Source organism: Castor canadensis, chromosome 9 (assembly GCF_047511655.1).
Source record: "Castor canadensis chromosome 9, mCasCan1.hap1v2, whole genome shotgun sequence".
Lineage (NCBI taxonomy): Eukaryota > Metazoa > Chordata > Mammalia > Rodentia > Castoridae > Castor > Castor canadensis.
Window position 1 is genome coordinate 80862315 of NC_133394.1, and position 25622 is coordinate 80887936.

General features: G+C 37.6%; 1 protein-coding gene across 3 annotated transcripts in view; it reads left to right on the plus strand.

Annotated features, from left to right (window-relative positions):
• The first annotated feature begins 1119 nt into the window (after positions 1 to 1119).
• LOC109687266 (broad substrate specificity ATP-binding cassette transporter ABCG2) overlaps positions 1120 to 25622 on the plus strand; it is a 62772-nt gene continuing 38269 nt past the window's right edge. For 2 of the 3 annotated variants that reach the window (XM_020165095.2, XM_020165098.2), the window contains exons 1-2: positions 1120 to 1466; positions 13938 to 14159. In XM_020165095.2, the coding sequence (XP_020020684.1) occupies positions 13957 to 14159 (203 nt within the window). In that variant the 5' untranslated portion in view covers positions 1120 to 1466; positions 13938 to 13956. The remainder of the gene's footprint in view (positions 1467 to 13937; positions 14160 to 25622) is intronic. The other variant, XM_020165099.2, reaches the window with a different exon arrangement.

Below are 25622 nucleotides of genomic sequence, written 5' to 3' on the forward strand. Positions count from 1 at the left end.
AGGAAGGTCATGAAGTAAATCTATTAAAATCTCCAGAGGCTAGGGATGTAGCTCAGTGTACAGTGTGGGCATGCCCAAGGCACTGCATAGATCACCAAAACTGTTAATAAACAAAAATTAAAAATAAAGAAAAGTGGATAAAACCAAAGTCAGAATAAAAAATAGTCAAAATAGTGGTAAACTTTGGAAGTTGTATGACTACAATGGTTTCTGGGGTATTCTTGTTTTTGTTGTTCATTTTTGGAGACAAGATCTCATTATGTAGCTTAGGCTGGCCTTGAACTTGTGTGCTGGGAGTACTGGCATGGGCCAGCATCTCTGGTGCTTGTGGGGTTCTGCTAATGTTACTTTTAAAAATCTCTGTGGCAGATACACAGATGTGCAAGCATCGTGAGCATCCATCGAATCGTCTAGTTAGATTTTCTGTACTTTGTGTGGTTTCATACTTTGATAAAAAGTTTATTTAAACAGAAGACTTCTGTGGATATTGAAATTGAATATGGTGAACTGTCAACATTTCACCTTTTTGTAATGACACATGTTCCATACTCTTTCTACTATACCATGTGACTCTCCATCGGGTTAATTGTTAATTATCCATGCCTAATTAAGGTCGGACCTCACACACTCCTTTTTATTTTTTGAGGCAGTGTCTGACCATGAGTCCAGGCTGGCCTGGAACTCCCAATCCTCCAGCTGCAGCCTCCTTAGTGCTGGGATCACTGGCTTGCACTACCACAGAAGACCATGTGCTCCTTTTATAGGGTTTAGTTACCCGAGAAGATCATAACCAGATAGATGATTTCTTAATTGATCTGCTATGCAAAGAAGGTTGTATGAACCAAGAAATAACCCCGCCACCTCTGTCAACTTCTCCACTGTCCCCCCAGTCACTCCATGCTCTCCCACTCTGATGACCTCATATCCACCTCTGCTCATTTTCCAGATCTGTAAAAGACAGGGATTGGGGTTGCACCTGAGGCTCCCCAGCAGTCAGTCCTCTTGGCCCTGGACCACAAATCCCAGCCCTGCAGGCGGCGCCCCATCCTGCACGTCAGCAGGGGAGGAGGAAGCGGCCACCGACCCTGAGTGCTCAGATGGACCTGGGCCTCTGCAGCCGGGTCCGCGCCACCGCCTGCGGGGCGCCTGGCCTGTGCCGCCCCAGCCCAGTGGTCCCGGGTGTGCGTCCAGCCTGGGAGCGCGGCTGCGCGGGGTGTCCCTTGGTCACGCCCAGCGAGTCCCCAGTGCGCAGGACAGAGCTCGCCCTGCCGCGGGACCTGAGTCAGGAACCTGGGGAGCTTTCGATTTCAGGAGGAGCAGTGCACAGAAGAGTGGAGGCCACTGCCTCGGGCCATGTTTGCACGGCCCGTGACTTAGGTCTCCTGTGTCGGTGACAGTCACTACCTTGTCTCTGTGTGTACGTCTTGCATCCTGAGTTCCCAGTCCTGCTTACCTGGATGAGCCCAGTGAGTACATTGGGCTGGGTGTGGCGGGAGAGGGCGGCCGGTGTCGTGTGTGCATTTCGTGAGAAAAAACACGCAGCTGAAAGGAGGGGACCGAAGGATCCGCAGTTTCATCTGAGAGTGAGTGTGAAATACAGCTGCATTCTGAACGTGATGTGGTGTCAGAGACCCAGACGCGGTATGGTGTTGGGCCGCCCGGTAAGGGACACCCTGCTTCCAACCTGAGAAGAGGAGTGTATTTGATGGTGGATGTGTGAAACCTACTGAAATCTATCGGGAGTTACTGCAGGGCGGGGAGAAAATTGCTGACCTCAGTATTTTAACGGGATCGACCAATTTATTCTTTTTCTTATTCCCATGTTATGAAATTCGTGTAGGGAACTTTGAGTGGCTTGCTAAAGAGGTATTGAGCAACCTCCTGCAATTTTCCTGTGGATAGTTGAATTTTAATAATTATCTTAATAAATTGACTACTTTATTACAATGTTTATTAAAAATACTTAAAAAGTTTAAGAAATACAGAAAAGTGTCAGAAAAAATGATAAATCTGTTGGCTTAAAATTTCATGTTTCTGTAGTGTTGCCTTGTTTTACTTTCTTGTGCATTAGTGGAAATGTAAAAAGCTCATTCCTTTTCAGAAAAACATACAGATTCATAGTCACAAATGTTTATTGGACTTCTTTCTTCTACGCCTAGGCATTGTTTGGGAGTTCCCTTAGGAAAGACATTCTTTTGCATTAAGATGTATTAAAATATACACATGTGCAAAATTGGTCTTTGCACTTATAGTTATTAAGCATCTGTGGAACATTTGAAGTGAACATAGGTATGGTAAATTGAAAATAAAATGAGACCTAGAGTGCAAGCTGCCATGAGGGAGCACGCTTAGAATTGACATGAGCAGCTGAAGGGCCCTATGCTCTCAGTGAAGCTGCATGCTGGGTGCCTTAATGCAGAGAGATGGATCAGAACAACCGTTCAATGAAAACAAGGGGCAAAACTTGCTGGGTCTTCAGAAGCTTTTCCTGGCATTTAATGGTAAGGCTTTGGAACTATTTAGAGCAGAAATTAGCTACTTCTGGCTGCAGATTAGTTATTAGGCCCAGACGGTATTAGCTTAATTCACCTGCATTTAGTCCTTTAAATTATCCTAAATGGTTAAAAAGAGACTCTAGAAAGTAACAGGCCTTGGGATCTCCCTCTTAGGGCACTTTGAAGGCATATGGTGTCACAATCCTACAAAGAAATGGACATTCTAGACACTACCTTCCCAAAGTATTCTTTACCTACTCCACTACTTAAATTCATAGGAATTTCTCAACAGGCTCCCTCTTACATATAAAAGGCAAAGTGTATGGGCATGGTTAGGTATCTTTCTTCAGAGATGATGGTCATGATACAATTAGGGACACACAAACAGAACTCTGAAAAAAGCTATTACTGCTACTAATTTTTAGTTGGGAAGACATCTCTACATAAGGTATTCTCCTATGCTTTGTACTTTAGAAGCCTGTACAGTGGGGAACACAAATACATTTAAGAAGCCAGTGTAAATCAGTATCACAGCTACACAGAGGCCCTTTGTATCTATTAACTTAGCTTTTACTTTTAGTGTAAAGTTGAGAATCCGTGCCTCTGCAGGACAAGTGTGCCTTTAACAAGCCTACATCAAAGGACAGCCTTAGATCTCTTACAAGTTCAGGAGACAGTGCTAATGACCACAAGTAGGCTAATTACCTGATGAGCATGGGCAACTCATATATACAATAACAAAATGCTTAGTGTGCAACAGGTCTGACCAGGATTTAAATGGCAGGACGGTCCAAATGGCAAGGGTTTTTCCATCTGAATGGTACCAAATACAAACAGAAGAAATGCTGAACATTTCATTGACTCTTTTGTAGGTTTCACTTCTAGATACAATAAGTATTGTATACAAGAGAGCACTTATTGGTTACACTGCATATATGAAAGTCATATACTGTCAACTCTACAAACTTGCAGAAGTTAGACGAAGCTTAGACACACGCCTCTTTTAGCCCTCAGGTGTGTATAAATCTTTAGTCACAGATATACGGGATGTCACACATATTATAATAATGTTAAATAATAGTTGTTTATCTAACTAGAGTAATGTACCAGATTTAACCAGGATTATAAAGTGATCATTTAAAAATTCAAAAAAATGCTTGCACAAAGCTTTACTCAAGTCTCTCAGTAATTATAGGTCTAACAAAGGCAATAGAAAACAAGATAAATTATCTCTTTAAAAAACCTTTTCAGGCTATGATACATATAAACCTGGAAGTGCCATCAGGAACATCTTGAACAACCAAAAATGACATTTTTCTGCTCCTTCTCTTCTTATACAAAAACGCAGAACAGGAAGACAGAACAGGTCCTTCTTGGGGGGGGGGTTGGTACCAGTGGAAGGGAGGAGGAGGTGGGGAAATAGTGAAGGAGGTTGAATATGATGTACACACCTGGATGTAAATGGAAAAATGATACCTGTTGAAACTTTACCAGGAATGAGGGGAGAAGGGGATGAAGAAGAATGATAGAGGGAGTGAATTCCAGTTCGATATATTTGATATATTATAAGAATTTTTGTAAATGCCACAAGGTACCACCACCCAGCACAACAATTTTTAAAAAAAAAACTTTTTAAATGTGTATTACTGGTACATTTTGTAGAGACATTTTCATACCTCTTCATCTTTCTGACTAATTTTGGCTTCGTGTCTGCTTTATCAAATATGAGTATAGCTGTTTCTGCTTCCTTTCAGATTCCATTTGCTTGGGTATCATTTTTCATTCTTTCACTTTCAGTCTCTGTTTGTCTTTGCCTATAAGTGAGTTGCTTTACAGACAGTAAGCATTTGTGTTTTAATCTGGTCATATGGGCTATACCTCTTCACTGGAGAGTTAAGATCATATACATTTAGGGTTGCTATTGAAAGCTATGTGCTAATTTCTGCAACTTTGTTGTTTTCCTTTCTGGTTATTTTGAATACTTTGTGTTCTTTTTCTTCCTACTTATCTTAGAGGTTTGCTGGTTTACTGAGTTAATTATGTTTGATTTTTTTTCCTAATTCTCATTTGTTTCTTCTTTAGTGAGACTTGTTTTTTCCTGAGCTATCATGTCTGTGGATTTCCTTCTTCCTCCTCTGTGTGTAGAATTCCTTCAAGTATCTTCTGCAATGCTGGTTAGTGGTCATGAATTACTTTAGTTTGTACTTGTCTTGGAGGGTCTTTATGTCTTTGTTGATGTTAAAAGAAACCTTGATATATATTCTTGGTTGACAGTTATTTTCACTCTGGACTTGAAATATATCATTGCAAATTCTCCTGGACTTATTCAGAGAGGTTTACCTTTACAAGAAACTTGGTGCTTATACTAACTTTCACTGTTCTTTGACTTGCTTCTTGACATTTTAACTCTAATATGACATGAAGAAATCCTTCTGTGGTCATATCAGGTTTTAAATGCTTTAGCACCTTGATGTCCACATGTTTCAATAGATTTGGAGAATTTTCCACCATCAGTTAACCTCTTCAGTTAAATGAAAGGCATAAGGCCTTTCCTCTATATTCCAACACCATCTTCTATTCCAAAAACTCCTAAGTTTGATCTCTTAATCATATACCAGAGGCCTTTAAAGTTGTGCTTCATAATTCTTGTTTTGTCTTTATGCCTTTGTGAATGCAGTAATTCATCATTTGTCCTCAAACCCAGTAGTCTGTCTTCCACTTGATATAGCCTATTGGTGAGCAAATATTTTCCAAAGTCTTGATTTTCTGTCGCAAATTAATATTATTCGGACAAAATTCTTGTAAATTTTATGGTACATAAATTTTAAGTAGAAAAAGAATAGCTAGTCAAGTGGAGTTTTGTTTTATTTGGAGTTTTAAAAACAGAATGTTCAGACTAACCCTGAAAGAGATGTGGGGAGATGCATGCAGTTCATTATGCTTGCATTTAGCTTTCAGAGAGGGGCAGGAAGAAAGAAGATAAGAGACTTAAGGAAAGGCCATTAAAGGCCACAAGTGCCTGGCCAGGAGCTAAATCTTGACCATGGAAACATGGGTAGACCTGGACTATATGGTCTCCTTCCTTTCTTCTCCTCACACAACCTGGACATTCTGACCCTCCAGCATGACAAGATACTCAGGAAAGCCAGCAGGGGATCTTTGGGAAATTAAAGACTGATGCACATTAGTGACTTATTATCAAAAAAGGAAAAGTATGTTTTGGTAGCACATCCTCTGCCAACTGTACTCACAGTTCAGCCTAATTTTCTTCTTATCATCTTCCCAGTAAAAGTGACAACAGTAAAACAGTAAGATTTAGTCTCTGTAACTGCAGTTTTCAGAATTGAAAACATTGTTGTATAAACTCTGCTTTCAGGGTATTGACCACTGACACCACTCCAAGGAAAACCCTCTTGGTGCTATCATACATGAGTGACTACAGATAATATTTATTCATTGTATATTTCAATAAAATACAATAAAAGATTTTAATTTTTTTATCATGAAGAACTGATGTTTGAGGAAATTGGCCACTTTTAGCCTGATTTAAACATTATGCAGTGTAGACATACATTAAAACATAAGTTTTGTACTGTTTCTGAAACTCAGGAGTTAATTCATTTGATGTAAGATACAGCAAAGATGATTCTTGTATGGGGCTGTAAAATTGTAAGTTGCACAGCCAGCAGAATTATATCTTACAGAGTAAACAGTGTAGCTCCTCATTGTTCACTTTGGCTGCCATCAAGCAAATGTAGCTTTATATTTTAAGTGAATTGAAATTAAGTGACATCAAAACTTGAATTTCTAGTCATCTCACCTACATTTCCATTGCCCACTATCATCTGAATGCATATTGTGGACAGGACCTACCCCTTATTTTCTATCCTGTATACGCTACTGAAAAAAAGCAGATAGAAGAACAGATACTTTTTAACCTCCCTCATTGTGTTGAGTTACAATACATAAGAGAGTCACTTTTTGGAGTCATATTTGTAGACATTTCTTAACACATCAAGAAACCAGATTATTGCATGTGATTAGTTTCATAATTGTTAGGAGCTAAGTAAACAGCTAATTTTTTACTTTGTCAAGTTCAATAGCTATACCTGATGTTTCCTAATCTCTGCAGTTTAAAGCATAACCTCAGGGCTCAGTCCTTGAACTTTCTTGGTCTAGAGTGCAGCGGAAGAAACTCTTTGCCTCTCTCCTTTTAGGGTGAGTGTTTAGAGACATGTGGATTTAACTGAAAAAAAACCAGGTTAGCAGGAGAAAGTGTAATCACAGGTTCAAAGAAAAACATTACTCAAAGGAGAGGTTAGAATTTGGGGCTTATTTATAGCCTTAATAAGGCCTATGACGGAAGGAGAAGGAATTTATGGGAAAACAAAAGACTTTTAAGTTGAATAGGAAATGTGATAGTTTTGTGACAATGAAATCTAGTTTTAGGCCCCAGGGCCAAGCATCAAGGTCCCCCATATCAGATCCAACCACTCACCCCAACATGTCAAATGAAGAGGAATAGTGGTGAAGGGCAGAAAAATGAGTTTTAGTACATGGGACAGCCAGCTGTGGGAAGAGACAAAGGAGGCACTTCAGTCTAGAAGCACTGGGTATAGACTTGAGCTATAGGTTGAAATTGGGAAATAATTAAGGCAGGAGGTGAGAAGTATGCATAGTTGAACAGTTCAAGTCTCAGTCCTGGTTTGGGAAGCGGTTCTGGAGAGTTGTTATCACAATCACCACTTGAGGGCAGCAGTCTGGTAAGGATAAGCAAGTTGTTGCTTATGTCTGGAGAGCCTCCTAAGAAAGCTCTGCTGTTCCATTCTTCTGTCCCTACAGCTAAAGATGTCATCAATCAGTCCTGTCCTTCCTAGATCCCAAGGTAGCTTCAAGGTGAATGGTTCAGAGCAAAGACAGATTCAAAAATGGAGGCAGGGATGTCAAGTGTTTCTCCTACTCTTAGTTAATTCATAAGTAAGGAGTCAGTGATTTTCAGTAAAAGCAGTTTAAGCACCTGTTACAACTCCGTCCTTATGCTTGAACATTCCTCAATCTTGGGGAAATTAGCATGTCAGCCAAAATGACTTTGCAGGGGACAAACAAGTACATGAGAAGTGGAAAAATTGTAATAACTTGAGTAATAAGTCAAGAATACCTGTGTTTAACTCTAAAACTGGAAGCACAATTATAAAGCAGAAGGGGGAGTAATAGAAGACAAACTGTGGAGTACTAAAAGGGTAAGTTTGAAGTCAGTAGAAATAGTCATTTGTGTTTCTCTTTAAATAGAGGGCCTTGTCCAAAAATATGAGTTTGCCTTCTATTACAGGTGCCATGCATAAGAACCCCTTTCTTCATAACCTCTTGCCTTTGGTTTCTTTTTGGCACAAGTGACTCCATTTGTATTCTAACACCTTGCCTTCTTTTCTGAGAAGTTTTTGTTTCTAAAAATATCTTCTAACTTCCTCCTGGTTTGTTCCTAATCCCCAGGATGAGCTTTTCCCAGCTGGTATGATCCAATTCTGTATCAGAGGGGAAGTGATAGACAGGTCATATGGAAACCAGTGTCAATGAGACACTTTTGGCCAAATTTCAATTAAGAGGTTTAGAAAGAGTGGCTCTCAGGCTGGGTTTGCCTGAAGTCCACTTGTAAATTTAATTCTGTCTGTCCTGTTAATGATGTCCTAATAGCTCAAAAATTCCACTCAGGTTGCGGTTGTTAGAGAGCGTATTTTTCAGAATGTCAACAGACAACAATTACAAAGTTTTATAAGGAAAACACAAAACAAAAACAATATTTAACAAACCATCTCATTTGTCAGATAATACTTGCTAGAGTGATCTATAAGCCTGATGGTAAATGCTCCAAAAGAACCAAGATGCAGATGACAAAAAAGCTTAGAATGTTTGTGGCTAAAGTTTTTTAAAAAAACAGTTTAGGAATTGACAAAATAGCCTAGTTATTTACATTGCTTGCAGTATTTTAGAATAATAATTTTGATTGAGAGTATTAGGTCAGCACCATTAAGGTCTCCTTGTTACAATTAGGAACACAGGGGCCCAAACCTGCAAAAGGCTAGCATCACTAGCAATTCTAATTGGAAGGACACTGATTTAGTAAAGTATTCTCCCAAGTTTTACATTCTGCAAGGTTATATATTTTGGGGTTTAATATTCAAAGAATTCAGCAACAATGAGCATCATGGCTAAATGTTATTTATTAATTTAGCTTTTGCCTTTGGAGTAAAATTTAGAATCTTTGGCTAGGTAAAATAATAGATATATGAGTGCTAAGAACAATCAAATTTTTAGATATCTTATAAGTTAGGTGGACAACAACAGTGACCCCAAATACACTTGTTTTTTAATGTACAAATGATTCTCAGAGATACAATAACACTCATTTGGTTAAGATAAATATTTGTAGGCCAGGATTTAAGATTTGCATTTCCTTTATGGCTAGAGGTGGTGAGCATTTTTTTATGTGTTTTTTGACCATTTGAATATCATCTTTTGAGAAAGTTCTGTTTTGTTCAGTTGCCCATTTCCTTATTGCTTCATTGATTTTGGGAGAGTTTAGATTTTCAAGATCCCTGTATATTCTGGTTATCAGTTCTGTGTCTGATATACAGCTGGCAAATATTTTCTCCCACTCTGTGGGTGGTCTCTTCAGTTTAAAGACTATTCCTTTTGTTGTGCAGAAGCTTTCTAATTTTATGAAGTCCCATTTTCCCATAGTTTCTCAGAGTTGCTGAGCTGTTGGGATTCTATTGAGGAAATCCTTGCCTACACCTATTATTTTCAGAGTACTCCCTGTTCCTTCCTGTACTAACTTCAGAGTTTCGGGTCTAATATTAAGGTCCTTGATCCACTTTGAGTTGATACTAGTATAGGGTGATAAACATGGATGTAGTTTCAGTTTTTTGCAGATGGATAACCATTTTTCCCAGCAACATTTGTTGAAGAGGCTGTCGTTTCTTCATCATATGTTTTTGGCGCCTTTGTCAAAAATAAGGTGAGCATAGCTGTGTGGATTCATATCTGGTGAGCATAGCTGTGTGGATTCATATCTGGGTCCTTGATTCTGTTCCAGTGGTCTTCATGTCTGCTTTTGTGCCAGTACCATGCTGTTTTTATTGCTATTGCTTTGTAATATAGTTTGAAGTCGGGTATCGTGATACCTTCAGCATTGCTCTTTTTGCTGCGTATTGCCTTGGCTATTCGCTGTCTTGTGTTTCCAAATGAACTTTAGGGTAGATTTTTCAATCTCTGTAATGAATGTCATGGGGATTTCGATGGGAATTGCATTAAACATGTGGATTGATTTTGGTAGTATAGCCATTTTTGCTATGTTGATTCTACCAATCCACGAACATGGGAGATCTCTCCACCTTCTGTAGTCTTCCTCAATCTCTTTTTTCAGGGGTTTGTAGTTGTCCTTATAGAGGTCATTCACATCCTTTATTAAGTTTACTCCTACATATTTGAGTTTTGGGGGGCTATTGTAAATGGAATTATTTCTATATATTCTTTCTCAATTTGTTTGTTATTGGTGTATAGAAAGCAAATGATTTTTGTAAGTTGATTTTGTATCCTGCCACTTTGCTGTAGCGGTTTATGGTGTCTGTTAGTTTTTTGGTAGAGTTTTTTTGGGTCTTTAAGGTATAGGGTCATATTGTCTGCAAATAAGGATATTTTGACAGTTTCTTTACCTATTTGTATTCCTTTTATTTCTTCTTCTTGCCTAATTGCTTTGGCTAGGAGCCATATGGCTCCTAGTGATGGATGATCTTTCTGATGTGTTGTCGGATTCAGTTTGCCATTTTGCAGTGATGTTCATTAAGGAAACTGGCCTATAATTCTCCTTTTTGGAGGTGTCTTTGGTTTTGGGGTAAAAGTAATATTGGTTTCATAAAGTGAGTTAGATAGTATTCCTTCCATTTCTACTTGATGGAACATTTTAGGGAGGGTTGGTATTAGTTCTTCTTTAAAAGTCTGATAGAATTCAGCAGCGAATCCATCAGGTACTGGACTTTCTTTTTTGGAAGACTCTATTGCTGCTTCAATTTCATTTTGTGTTATAGATCTACTCAGTGGATTAATATCTACTTGGTTCAGTTTTGGATTGTTGTAAGTATGTAGAAATCTGCCCATTTCTTCAAGATTTTCAAATTTATTAGAATATAGGTTCTCAAAGTAGTCTCTGATGATTTCCTGAATTTCTGTAGTATTTGTCATTATCTCCCCTTTTGCATTTCTGATTTTACTGATTTGGGTTTTTTTCTCTTCTAGTCAGGTTTGCCGGGGGTGTGTCAATCTTATTTATTTTTTCAAAGAACCAGCTTTTTGTTTCATTGATTCTTTGCCTGATTTTCTTCTGTTTCTATTTTGTTGACTTCAGCCCTTATTTTTATTATTTCTCTCCTTCTGCTGCTTTAGGATTTGCTTGTTCTTGTTTTTCTAGGAGTTTGAGATGTAGCATTAGGTCCTTGATTTGAGATCTTTCTGTCCTTTTAATATATGCACTCATGGCTATAAACTTTCCTTTCAGGACTGCCTTTGGTGTGTCCCATAGGTTCTGGTACGTCATGTTTTCATTTTAATTAACTTCCAGGAACCTTTTAATTTACTCTTTTATTTAATCAATGATCCATTGATCATTGAGCAATGTGTTGTTCAGCTTCTAATTGTTTGCATGTTTTTTACTGTTGTTTTTGTTGTTAGTTTCTAGTTTTAATGCATTGTGATCAGATAGAATGCATGGAATTATTTCTATTTTCTTATATTTGCTGAGGCTTACTTTGTGCCCTAAGTTATGAACAGTGTTGAAGAAGGTTCCTTGAGCTGCTGAGAGGAATGTATATTGTGCAGAAGTTGGATGAAATATTATGTAGACATTAGCTAGGTCCATTTGACCTATGGTATGACTTAGTTCTAGAATTTCTTTATTGATTTTTGTTTGGATGACCTATTTGTTGGTGATGGGGGGTATTAAAGTCTCCCACTACCACTGTGTTGGAGTCTATATATGTTTTTAGGTACTTCAGAGTATGTTTGATGAAATTGCATGCATCGACATTGGGTGGCATATAGGTTGATAATTGTTACTTACTTTTGGTGTATTTCCCCTTTTATCAGTATGGAGTTTGCTTCTTTATCTCATTTGATCAATGTAAATTTGAAGTCTATTTTGTCTGAGATAAGTATTGCTATCCCTGCCTGTTTTCAGGGACCATTGGTTTGGTAAATCTTCCAGCTTTTGACCCTCAGCCAGTGTTTGTTTCTGTTGATGAGATGGGTATCCTGTAGGCAGCAGAATGTTGGATCTTCCTTTTTAATCCAGTTTTCCAAGTGGTGTCTTTTTTGGGAGAATTAAGTATGTTAACATTCAATGTTAGTATTGATAGGTATGTGGTGATTCCTGTCATTTACTTATCTTTGTTGTTTAAGGGTTTGATTGTGTGCACCTAAATCGATGTTACTCTCTACTTTGTTGCCTTTTCTTCCCCTTTGGTTTGGAACTGCCAGTCCTTTCATGGTTTTGTTTGCTTTCACCTTCTGTGTACAGAATTCCTTGAAGAATCTTTTATAGTGGTGGCTTGGTGGTCATATATTGTTTTAGTTTCTGCTTATCATGGAAGACTGTTATTGCTCCATCTATTTTCAATGATAGTTTTGCTGGGTAGAGTATCCTAGGGTTGAAGTTATTTTCATTCAGTGCCTAGAAGACTTCAGTCCATGATCTTCTTGCTTTTAAGATTTCTATTGAGAAGTCTGCTGTGATTTTGATGGATTTACCTTTATATGTTATTTGTTTTTTCTCTCTTACAGCCTTCAATATTCTTTCTCTATTCTCCATGCTTGTTGCTTTAATGGTAATATGTCGTGGGGTAGTCCTATTTTGGTCAAGTCTGTTTGGTGTCCTAGAGGCTTCTTGTACCTGAAAGGGCATAATTTTCTCTAGGTTTGGGAAATTTTCTGTTATTATTTTGTTGACTATATTACAAATTCCTTTTGCTTGCAATTCTTCTCCTTCTTCTATGCCCATGATTCTCAGGTTTGGTCTTTTGATGGCATCCATCAATTCTTGCATTGTCTGACTAATAGTTCTTTAGTTTTTCCTTTAATTACCATTTCATCTTCAAGTTCTGAGGTTCTGTCTTCTGCTTGTTCTAGTTTATTGTAGTGGCCTTCCATTTTGTTTCATATTTCTGTTTCATTCTTTTTTTCTGATGTTTTCTATGTCATGGGTCACTTCCTCTTTAATATTGTCAATTTTCATCCTTAATTCATTTATCTCTCTATGTATGGTGTTTTCTGTTTCACTTTGGTGTTTATTTAGGGCTCCTATGATCTCTTTTATTTGTTTTTGTGTATTCTCATATTCTTTATTTTTGTTGTCTTGGAATTTCTTGAGTGCCTCCTGTACGTTTTGGCTGACCATGTCTAGTAACATCTCTATGAAATTCTCATTAATTACTTGCAGGATTTATTCTTTCAGAGTGTTCTTGTGGGCTTTGTTGGGTTCCTTGGTATGGTTTATCTTTGTTTTGTTGGAGTCTGGGTCTGGTTATCCATTTTCTTCATTTCCCTCTCAATCCTGTACTACTTTATTTTTGAGGGGAGAATGGTTTCCATCCCTTTTTCATCTTCCCATCATTCCACTTGGTACTGTTTCTGTCCCTGGTCTATGTGTAATTTAGTGTTAGCTAACTTACAATAGTAAAATTAACAAAACCAAGAAAGAAGGAGAAAAAAGAAGAAGAAAAAGAAAGAGGAAAAGAGAAAAAAATAGAGAACCAAATAAGTCAACAGGGAGAGAATCAAACAATGCACAAGACAAACAAACACTTAAAGAAAAGAAAAAAAAAAAAGAAAAAATAACCCCTGGTTCAAAACAGTAGAAATTGTTTTAGCAGTTCTGGTGTTACTCCTTTAGTATCCAGTCCTGTTTGTCTGCATCTCCTAGGCAGGTGTGGAGTCGGCGTCTGGTGGTGCTGGAGCCCTCCTGTGGAGGGCAGGGACTGGTGTGCCAGTGGGCCAGAGGGCAGCAGCCAGTGGGCCAGTGGACAGGCAGTGGCCTGGTGGGCTGGCGTGGTGGTGGCTTAGTGGGCATAATATACTTTTCAAGTCAGACCAGTCTAACTCTCAGCCATCCTTTTCTTTCTTGCTGAGGTCTGAGTAATTTTCACAGTCTATTTATCAGTTAGAGCCCATTTATTTCTGAGCAACATAGTATCTAATTGAGTGCAGTGTTGTGTCTGCCTCCCATTATAGGTTCTGAGGTTGTTCTTATCACAGGGAAGTGGATTGTCCTTTGGAAAAGAATCTGCTCATTGCAGTGCAGTTAAAAAAAAAAACTTCCTTTAAATGTGCTGTTATTTATTATTTACATGTTCATTTTTCTGGACTATCAACCTACTATTGGTTTTCCCTCTACAGAAAGGCAGAAACTTTCAAGATGTGTTCCAGTAATGACCAAGTTTCGATCTCATTGTCAGAAGGAGACACCAGTGACCCTCCAGGGACGACCTCCAGTGACATGAAGACAGTTCCCAAAGAGGCAGTGTTAAGTTTTCGTATCACCAGCTACCGAGTAAAACAGAAGATTGGCTTTCTCCATGGTCGGAAAACAGTTGAGATAGAAGTGCTATCAAATATCAAGTATGTTCATGAACTAAGTAGATGACTTATTCACCTGCAGTGAACTTCACAGGTTTTCCTATTACTAGTTTTGCCTATTACTAGTCAGTGGCTTTGAAATTTGTACAGATAGACAGAGGCACACTTTTATTTCTTTTGGTGAAATCTAGGAGTGAACTGATTGAATCACTTGTTAGATGTATGTTTTACATTCACAGGAACTGCCAAGCTTTGTAAAAATGGTTGTACTGTGTGTATCAATCTTCATTTGAGAATCTGAGCCATGAATGTGTCATTGGGGTTTTGCTGGGTAAGCCTGGTGATTTGATGGAAAGAGGCCTGGTCGGATGAGTTATTACATTTTGATTGTGGGGATATAATTGTATCCTCACAGGTTTAGTTTTCCAAGCTGTGAAATAGAATATGCACTGATGAATTTTCTAAGACCAGCACTTAATTTTTTTATTTTTTAAGTATTGTTTCATACTAATTTATTTGTGCGAACAATTCATATAAACTAGAGACAACTTTGAATTACATTGGCTACATAGGCAACTCTTCTATTTAGTTATTTTTTGCCATTGTTGTAAATTTACAAAAGGTCTTACAATATATCATAGTTGAATTCATAGTCCCCATCATTCTCCTTTACCACCCACACCCTCCACTTTTGGAATAGTTTCAGCAGGTCTTATATTTCAATTTACACACACGTGTGCATACCCCGTATTCACCCTCCTACACATTTTCCTTATGTCCTCCCCCCCCACTGGTACCACCATCCCAGGCAGGACTGGTTTTGCTTTCCTATACTGTCTTTGAAAAAACAAAAGACTCTTTTGTTTGTTTAAGATAGCTATACAGGGGTTTCATTTTGACATTTCCATGTGTGTGTGTGTGTGTGTGTGTGTGTGTGTGTGTATGTATGTTTAACCCAAATTGGTTCATGGTCTGTATTTTTCTACTTTCTACCTTAGTCCCTGTCTTACAGTGATTTCAACAAGTTTAAAATTCTATATTCATTCTTGCATAGGAAGTACATCAATCTAAGAAGGTTCACCTTTTTAAATTTTTTCTTTTACCCTCCCTCTTTCATATGTGACCTACCCTTAGCATGACCTGTTTTTCATAGTATTGTTTGTATTTATATTAGGTCTATATTACACATATAAGAGAAAACATGGTATTTGGCTTTCTGAATCTGGTTAATTTCATTTAAGATGGGGTTCTCCAGTTCCATCCATTTACCTGCAAGTGACAAAATATTATTTTTCTTTATGCATGAATAAAATTCCATTGCATATAAATACCACATTTTCTTAATAGTTTGTCAGTAGTGGGGCATCTTGGCTTTTTTCATAGCCTGACTATTGTGAATAATGCTGCAATGAATATGGGTGTGCAGGTGCCTTTATTGTAACCTGACTTATATTCCTTCAGGTATGTCCCTAAGAGAGGTATTGCTGGATCATATGGCAATTCTACTTTTAGTTTTTTGAGGAGCCTCCATACAATGGTTCCACAATGGTTGTATTAATTTACATGGCCACCAACAGTGTATGAGGGTTCCTTTTTCCCCACATCCTCACCAACATTTGTTGATGTTTGTGTTCTTGATTCTAACAGGAGTGAGGTGGAATCTTACTGTGGTTTTGATTTGCATTTCCTTTATGGTGAGGAATGTTAAGCATTTCTTCATGTGTTTTTGTGGTTATTGGGACTTCTTCCTTTGAAAAAAGCTCTATTCAGTTCATTTGCCCATTTCTTCATTGGGTCATTGAGTTTTGGGGAAATTTAGGTTTTTGAACTCCTAGTCTAATCCCTTGTCAGACATATAGCTGGCAAAGATTTTCTTCCATTTTGTGGGTTGCCTCTTCAATCTTGATGAAAGAGACACTTTAGATACTTATGTACTGAATGTCCTTCTAGAATCAAGAGAGTTGAAATGATAATATACTGTGAAAGTGCTTTCCTTTTTAAATACAATAAGTTCATGGTCCATATCAGTTTACTTAATACCTTTCCTCTACTATATAAACAGAAATTTTTAGGAGGAAGTGAGATTGGGATTTGAACTCAGGGCTTTGTACTTGCAAAGCAAACACTTTGCCACTTGAGACAGACCCCTAGTCCTTTTTACTCTGGTTATTTTGAGATGGATTCTCATGAACTATTTTCCCAGGCTGGAATCAAACCACCATCCTCCCAATCTTAGCCTCCCAACTACCTAGGATTGCATGTGTAAGCTACCAGCAACTGGCTTGACAGGCAGAAAATATATACTACAAGGTGTTATATGAAGTCCAATCTATGAGACTTTAAGATCCAAACCAATGCAGATAATACTATTTTTAAAAGAACTAAGAATTATGATTGTCATTTTTTTCATACAGTAGTGAGTCCATAAGTCAGAGCATGATATTGAAGTGGGAGCTAGTGTAGAGAGAGAGTGATCATTTACACAGAGCCTACTCACCATCAGATATCTCTAGTAGTTCACAGGTGCTAGCTGTTAGAGTGGTCAGTGATTTCTGTTGAAATGTGCCTGTACTTCACTATGGTGTTGAGAAGTGATTTCGAGTTTTCTCACATAGAATAGTCTAAGTGTTTGGATTGTTTAATAGCAAAAATAATTACCTCTTTAGAAAACAAGCAACTTTTTTCCTCACCCTCAAAAGCTGGGTGGGCAGATCTGTTTTAAGATTCCTTTGATTCAATGTGGCTGAATTTTGGTATGGAACCGGATGTTTCCCTTTGTCTTGATGTTTTGTATGGAACTGTGGTGTTTTCTGTTAACAGAAGCTAATTTCTTTACAGGGCAAGGGAATGACAAGATAGGGTAGAAAGTTTTGGCATATGGTTAGGAGAGAAAGGAAGAGGAACTGAGAATTGATGTCTGAGGCCAGGAGCAATGTGCAGGATTAGAAGTCTGTCCACACAGCAATGCCTGCTGTCATGACCACCCTTTGTCTATTTCTTGTGATAAGGAACCCTGAGGAGGAGAATAAGGAGTGGGATGGTGGATTCAAAGATTTGTCTTTTGCTACATGCTTAGTTAAAAATGACTTATGACAAGCTGACAAGCTTTTTGTGAAGCATAATAATCATGAAAGTGTTGATCATTTCAGATTTTGTGCTAAAAGAGGTAGAAGACAGCATTATTTGAATGAATGTGTGCGAGTTGAAGAGATGTGTATGAAGGCACATTTACCCTGCTGATCTTTCCATGCTAGTAGACTAGTGATCAATAACCAAGTGTCTCCTGTGCTGAGGCTTCACAATGTGTTTGTGCTGAGTGGTGAGCATCTCAGCAAGGAAGGAGGTTATTGGCATTGTCTTAGGCTTTCCTAAGTTCACACAGTGCAACTAAATCTTGCACTTCTTTCTTTTTTACAGCTAAAGTATAGGAAACATTGATATTCATGTTTACTCTCTTTTTTGTTTAGGTATCAATGAGAAAGGTAGTTCCTGATTGGCCTTAATGGTTTCAATCTTTCTCCTGTCTTCTGGCTGCAAATAAGTAGAGTCTTTGGAGTGCAGGAGTGGTTGCTTTCACTGTTTTGTTTATGTTTGGTAGTACAATCACCATTCAAAAAGTTACTATAATCCATAAATCTTTAATTGCATTTGGAAATTCTTTTCTGTTCCTTTTATAAGAAGAACTGAAAACAAATTCTATCCATGAGAATTCAAAAGGTTTTCCTCTCTTATTTATAATCTTTCTCTTATGCTTATTTTATCTCCATACCCAGTGATTGAATTTTCTCTCACCAGTGCTGAAGCTCTGTGGAAGAAAAAGCCCTATCCAGTCAGTGTGTGGATATCCTATAATATTGAGGGAAATCCATTATACTCTCTGGAAGATTATTAATTCAATAATTTATTTGAAATAATTCAAACTTAAACCTGCAGAACATAACCCTTTCATCAAGATTACCCAACTGTCCAGGTGTCACTGCCTTTGCTCCCATCTCTGTGTTTTTTCTTTGTACCTCTCCTCATTAGTGGTCTTTGGAAAATTTTCAGAGCAGGCTATTTACCTTCTACAGGGTTTATTCTCCTGAAAAAAGAACAGTCTTCTATATAATTACTCATCCCTTGGTCGTGAGGGCCTCCAGTCACCTGTGTGTCTCACATTTTTGACTGACCATCATATTATGCCCTTTCAGTATGATTCAACTTGGTATTTTCGGGTAACAACCCACTGCAGGTGATGTTAAAAGTGATCACCTGGCCGTGCTCTTGTCTGCCAAACTACATCATAATGTTACCAATTTCATCTTTGTCCTTGATTGGTATTATGAGGGGAGGTACTCTGATATTATTCTAGAATCCTGTTCCTCATAAAACTTCAATGTACCAGCTTCAGTCCCCACTGATGACTCCTATCTGAGTTAGCTACCACTGTAATAGTTGGGAAAGGTGGATTTTCTATTTTCATCATCTCGAAATTTGATTTCTACTAAGGAGGAGGAGCTTCATTCCCCACCTTTTATTTACTCATTATATAGATTCACAGTCTCATATTTTATCCAATCTCATTCAGTAGCAATGCATTATTCCTATTTATCTTGATATTCTTATGGTTCTTGATTTGGTTAGTGGGAGAACTTTCAAAGTGAGTTCCCATTCTCCTTTCTATGTTTAGTAGGGGTATAATTGTTATTTATAATTTTTGACAGTATTTTATGTATTTCGTTTTGTTGTTGTTGTTGTTACTGCCATTTGTCTTCTCTCCCTGAGTGGTTTTGTGTATTGAGGACACAGGAAAAGGTTGCTCACTAAGAAGAGCCTCAGTTAAAAATGGAAGAGTTATCTATCCAAAAAGAGGTGCAATTCACAACATAGAAACACAAGGAATATGAAAAGGCAAGGCAACATAACTTTGCCAGAAATTCTTATCTATTCAATAACTGAATTCAGAGATACCAAAGCAGATGAAATGGCAGACAAAAAATCCAGAAGTTTAAATTTAAAAAATGATCAATGACTTCAAAGGATGCCCACTGTTACCACTCTTTTTCAATGAACTCTTTGAATTCTTAGCCAAAGCAATAAGGTAATAAAAAGAAATGAAAGAAGTCAAATTATCCTTATTTGCATATGATACAGTTCTATACTTACAGTATCCTACAGATACAGCCAGAAAACTTATATCTGACAAACATTTTTAGCAAAGTAGCAAGATACAAGATCAATGTACAAAAATCAGCAGATTTTCTATATACCAATAATCAGTACTCTAAGAAATGAATTGGGAAAGCAATTCATTCATAATACCTTAAAATACTTAGAATTAAAATAAACCTAAGCAAAGGGCTGAAGGAGCTATTCAATGAAAACTATAAAATGTTAAAGAAAGAAATTAAAGACCCTAGAAGATGGGATAGCATTCCATGTACATGGATTGTTAGAATTAATATTGTGCAAAGGCCATATTCCTGAAAAATATCTACAGATTCAGTACAATCTCCATCAAAAATGCCAATGGCATTCTTCACAGAACTAGAAAAAGCAATCCTAAAATTCATATGGAATCAAATGACCCAGAATAACCAAAGCAATCCTAAACAAAAAGATTAATGCTTTAGGTATACCAACACCTGGTTGGGAAATACTATTAGATCATAGTAACAAAAACAGCATGGTACTGGCACAAGTACAGACATGTTGAAATAAGAGAGGTCCAAGAAGGGTATCCACACAGTTACGGTCATTTTATTTTCAACAAAGGTGCCAAAAACATCCATTGCAGAAAAGGCAGACTCATCAACAAATAGTACTGGGAAAACTGTATATCCACAGGTTGAAGACTGTAGATCTTCATCTGTCACTCTCTACAAACATCAATTCAAAATGGATCAAAGACCTTAATATAAGACCTGACACTTTAAAACTACTAGAGGAAAATATATGGAAACAATATAAGATGTTGGCATGGGCAGTGACTTTCTAAATGGAGCTGCAAAAACTCAAGAAATAATAGCAAGAGTGGGCAAATGGGATTCCACTAGATTAAAAAGTTTCTGCACTCAAAGGAAACAACAGAGTGAAGGGGTAGCCTACAGAATGGAAAAATGTGTTTGGCAGTTATTCATCCCACATGTGATTACTATCCAGAATGTACAAAGAACTCAAAACATTAAACCTTAAAAAAAACAAATATCTAATCAGTAAGTGGGCAAATGAACTGAAGAGACACTTTTCAAAAGAAGAAATAAAAATTAAAGACATGAATGTGTTTGACATCTTCAGTCCTCAGGGAAATGCAAGTCAATATGACATTGAAATTCCATCTCACCTTAGTCAGAATGGCTATTATCAAGAAAACAAACAACAAATGTTGCGAGGATGTGAGGGGGAAAAATCACCCTTATACACTGTTGGTGAGAATGTAAATTAGTATAGCCACTATGGAAATCAGCATGGACTTACCTCAAAACCTGAAAATAGACCCTCTGTGTGATCCAACTATACCATTGCTGGAATAGCTATTTCCTCCAAAGGAACCAACATCAACCTGCAATTGAGAAACCTGTGTACCCATGTTTATTGCAGCAGTATTTACAATAACCAAGTCATGGAATCAGCCTAGGTACCTGTGAATGGACTAAAAGTTAGAGAAAATGCAGTATACATATACCATGGAGCATTATGAGCCCTAATGAGGCACAAGATGGTGTCATTTGTAGGAAAATGGATGGAACTGGAGATCATCATCTCAGGCAAAATAAACCTGACTCAGAAACAAAAGAACCACATATTGTCTCTTGTATGTAGAGTCTAGGAGAAAGAAAGTGAAAGTTGAGTGGGACTATTCAAGAAGAGGAAGAGGATGAAGGGGAGTAGAGAGGAGTATGAGAGAGGGTAATGCGAGGTGAATATGATCAAAGTATGTTTTATACATGTATGAAAATGTCACAATAAAATGCATTGTTTTGTACAGTTTATATACACAGATAAAAGAATGAATAACCTGACTGTCATTATTCTTAATATACTTATTGACTTCAGGTCAGGTAATTGTGTTGAGTGAGTGGATGTGGAACTAGCCTTTACTCAAGATGAGAACACTTGTACTTGTGGCACAACATTATTAAAACATTAATGCCCAGGTTTAGTGTCAATGCAGGCTAACACATGGACCTGATCTGACCTGGTCAATCATTATAGATTTCTTGGAATTTATTTGAGTAGGTATTTTTAAAAGCTAGAAAGGTTTTCTGGAAATGAAGCCTTAGTAGTAGGCTTGTTTCTTGTCATTTTAGAAGCAATTACTAGATAGTTATGAATAAAGAAGATGCATTTAGAGCTAAAGATAAATGCACTATGAGATTTTCCAAGTTAATGAGATGTATTTTTTTAGAGTGCTGGGGATTGACTCCAGGATGTCACACGGGTTAAGCATTTGCTCACCAGACCTAGCCAATCTACCTGAGGAAAAGTTTTCAAAAGAGTAAGATTTTTCTGTTACAGCTTACTCCAGGTTTGCTGAATTCTCATTCTATTTTTCTGATGTTTCAGTGAGAGATACCTCAGTTAATGAGCAAAGTGATAGGAACATTTCACCTTAGCCTCACCAAACATTGTATAATTGTGTTAGTTGATGTACAACAGGCAGTAAATGCTGAGGTCTTCTTGAAATTAAGCATAGTGATGCAGGTGCCCTGGCAAGTTTATCACTCCTGACAATTGTAGAATCACAGGATGTACCCCTCTGGGCATCACTGTCTGAGAAGGAAATACCAGGAAGCTTTGACCACCCAATTGGAATAGATACTGTTTTCACTGTGGAAGCCTTCTTGGTCTACTTACCAATTGTAAAGAGAGATTGCATAGACACCAAGAATTTGGACAGTTGAAGTTAGGCCTCTGTTTTATCATCCGTACACAACTGAACTGGTCCTGCTCTTTATTTTTTCTCTCCTTTTATTTTATCATTTTTACATTTACTTTCATGTGTATACATTGTTTGTTCCGCCTCCCCCCAACACCCCCTTACCCCCCAACCCTCTGCTTTTAGGCAGAACCAGTTCTGCCCTCTTCTCTGATTTTGTTGAAGAGAAAACGTTAGAGATAATAAGAGAGACATACCATTTTTGTTAGTTTGGGGTAAAGGTACAGACGGATTCCTAGCATTGTTTTCATGCACTTATGTATTGCAACCCACATTGACTCATTTCTACCTGACCTCTTTGCTACTTCCTGGTCCCCGTCCCATAGTGGCCTCTGCCAACTTAAGATTATTTGCTCCTCAACGGGGAGCATATCAACCACTTTTAAGTTTTAGGTTTCCTTTCTTTTCCCTGTTTCTCCCATGCATGTTCTCCCCTTAGTGTGTGACCCATGTCCAATAATATTACTGCATTTGTTTTGGGTCTATAATCTTCATATGGGGGACAGCATGCAATTTTGGCCTTCTGAGCCTGGATAACTTCGCTTAAGATGATGTTCTCCAGTTCCGTGCATTTACTTGAGAATGTCAAAATTCCATTCTTCTTTGTGGCTGAGTAAAATTCCACTGTGTATAAATACCACATGTTCTTAATCCATTCATCAGTAGTGGGACATCTTGGCTGTTTACATATCTTGGCTATTGTGGATAGCACTGCAATAAACATGGATGTGAAGATGCTTTTGTATTAACTTGACTCACATTCCTTTGGGTATATCCCTAGGAGTGGTATTACTGGATCATATAGCAGATCTATGTTTAGTTTTTAAAGGAGCCTCTATAATGCTTTCCAAAGTGGTTGTTCTAGCTTACATTCCCACTAGTAGTGTATAAGGGTTCCATTTTGTTTGCATCCTCAGCAGCATTTGTTGTTGGTGGTGTTCTTGATAATAGCCATCTTAACAAGGGTGAGGTGGAATCTTAGTGTGGTTTTGATTTGCATTTCCTTTATGACCAGGCATGGTGAGAATTTTTTCGTGTGTTTTTTGGCCATTTGGATTTCTTCCATACAGAAAATGTTTTTCTAAACAGAAAAAGTTCTGTTTAGTTTGATTGCCCATTTCTTTATTGTTTCATTGATTTTGGGGTAGTTTAGTTTTTTGTGCTCTCTATATATTCTGGTTATCAGTCCTTTGTCTGATGTATAGGTAGCAAATATTTTCTCCCACTCTGTGGGTGGAGTCTTCAATTTAGAGACCATTACTTTTGTTGTGCAGAAGCTTTTTAATTTCATGTAGTCTCATTTGTCCATCCTTTCACTTAGTTGCTGGGCTGATGGAGTTCCACTGAGGAAGTCCTTGCCTATTATTCCTGTCATTTCCAGGGTATTCCCTACTCTTTCATGTATGAACTGCAAGGTTTTGGATCTGCTATTAAGGATTAAACTTAATCCATTTTGAGTTGATACAAGTACAGGATGTCAGGCATGTATCTAGTTGAAATTTTCTGCAGGCAGATAGCTACTTTTCCCAGCACCATTTGTTGAAGAGGCTGTCTCTTCTCCATCGTATGTTTTTGGCACCTTTGTCAAAAGTAAGGTGGGCAGAGTTGTGTAGATTCATATTGGGTCCTCTATTCTGTTCCACTGGTCTTCATATCTGTTTTTGTGCTAGTACCATGCTGTTTTTATTGCTATGGCTCTGTAGTATAGTTTGAAGTCAGGTAGTGTGACACCTCCAGCATTGCTCTTGTTACTCAGTAGTACTTTGGCTATTCATGATCTTTTGTGTTTCCAAATGAACTTTAGGGTAGATTTTTCGATCTCTGTGATGAATGTCATTGAAATTTTGATGGGTATTGTGTTGAACATGTAGATTGCTTTTGGTAGTGTAGCCATTTTTACTATGTTGATTCTACCAATCCATGAGCATGGGAGAGCTCTCCACCTTCTGTAGTTTTCCTCAATCTCTTTCTTCAGTGGCTTTTAGTTCTCCTTGAAGAGGTCATTTACATCCTTCGTTAAGTTTACTCCTATGTTTTTAAATGCTTTTTTTTTTAGGGTATTGTAAATGGAATTGTTTTCTTGTATTCTTTCTCAATATTTGTTCATTATTGCTTTATAGAAAGTCTGCTGATTTTTGTAAGTTGATTTTGTGTCCTGCTACATTGCTGAAGCCATTTATGGTGTCTAGAAGTTTTTGGGTAGAGTTGTTTTGGATCTTTGAGGTATATGATTATGTTGTCTGCAAGTAGGGATATTTTGACTGTTTCTTTACCTATTCATACTCCTTTCATTTCTTCTTTTTGTCTTATTGCTCTGGTTAGGAATTCAAGGACTATGTTGAATTGGAGTGGAGAGAGTGGGCACTCTTGTTCCTGAGTTCAGGGGAAATGGTTTCAGTTTTTCCCCGTTAACTATGATGTTGGTTATAGGTTTGTCATATGTAACCTTTATAATGTGGAGATACAATCCTTCTACTCCTAGTTTTCTTAGAGCTTTTATCATGAAGTAGTGTTGGATCTTATCAAGGCTTTTTCTGCATCTATTGAGATGATCAAGTGGTTTTTGCCTTTGCTTCTATTAATGTGCTATATTACATTTATTGGCTTGCATATGTTGAACCATCCCTCCATCACTGGGATGAAGCCAACTTGTTTGTGGTGAATGATCTTTCTGATATGTTGTTGTATTTGGTTTGCCATTATTTTATTGAGGATTTTGCATTGATATTCATTAAGGAGATTGGCCTGTAGTTCTCCTTTTCGGATGTGTCTTTGTCTGGTTTTGGGAGGAGTGTAACACTGGTTTCATAGAATGAGTTGGGCAGTGTTCTTTCCCTTTCTATTTTGGAAACATTTAAGGAGTATTGGCATTAGTTCTTCTTTGAAGTTCTGATAGAATTCAGCTAAGAATCTGTTCAGGTCCTGAACTTTTCCTTTTGGGGAAACTATTTGTTGCTGCTTCAATTTCATTTTGTGTTATAGATCTGTTTAGGTGGTTAACATCTTCTTGGTTAAGTTTTGGATGGTCATAAGTATCTAGAAATTTGTCCATTTCGTCAAGATTTTCCAATTTATTGGAATATAGGTTCTCAGAGTAGTCTCTGATGATTCCCTGGATTTCCATGGTATTTGTTGTTATCTCCTCTTTTTCATTTCTGATTTTACTGATTTGGGTTTTTTCCCACCTCATTTTAGTCACATTTCCAGGGGCTTGTCAGTCTTATTTTTTCAAGAACCAGCTTTTTGTTTCATTGGTTCTTTGCTCTCTGTTCCATTAATTTCGGCCCTTACTTTTATTATTCCTCTCCTTCTGCTTGTTTTGGGTTTTGCTTGCTCTTGCTTTTCTAGGAGTTTGAGATGTAGCATCAGGTCGTTTATTTGAGCTCTTTCTGTCCTTTTAATATATGCACCCATGGCTAAAAAGTTTCCTCTTAGGACTGCCTTTGCTGTGTCCCTTAGGTTCTGGTAGGTAGTGCCTTGATTTTCATTAGTTTCTAGGAGCCTTTTTATTTCCTACTGGTCCTGCTCTTAATTCTCATTTTTCCAGTTCATTCTACTTAACCATTCCACCTATAACCTTTAGAATA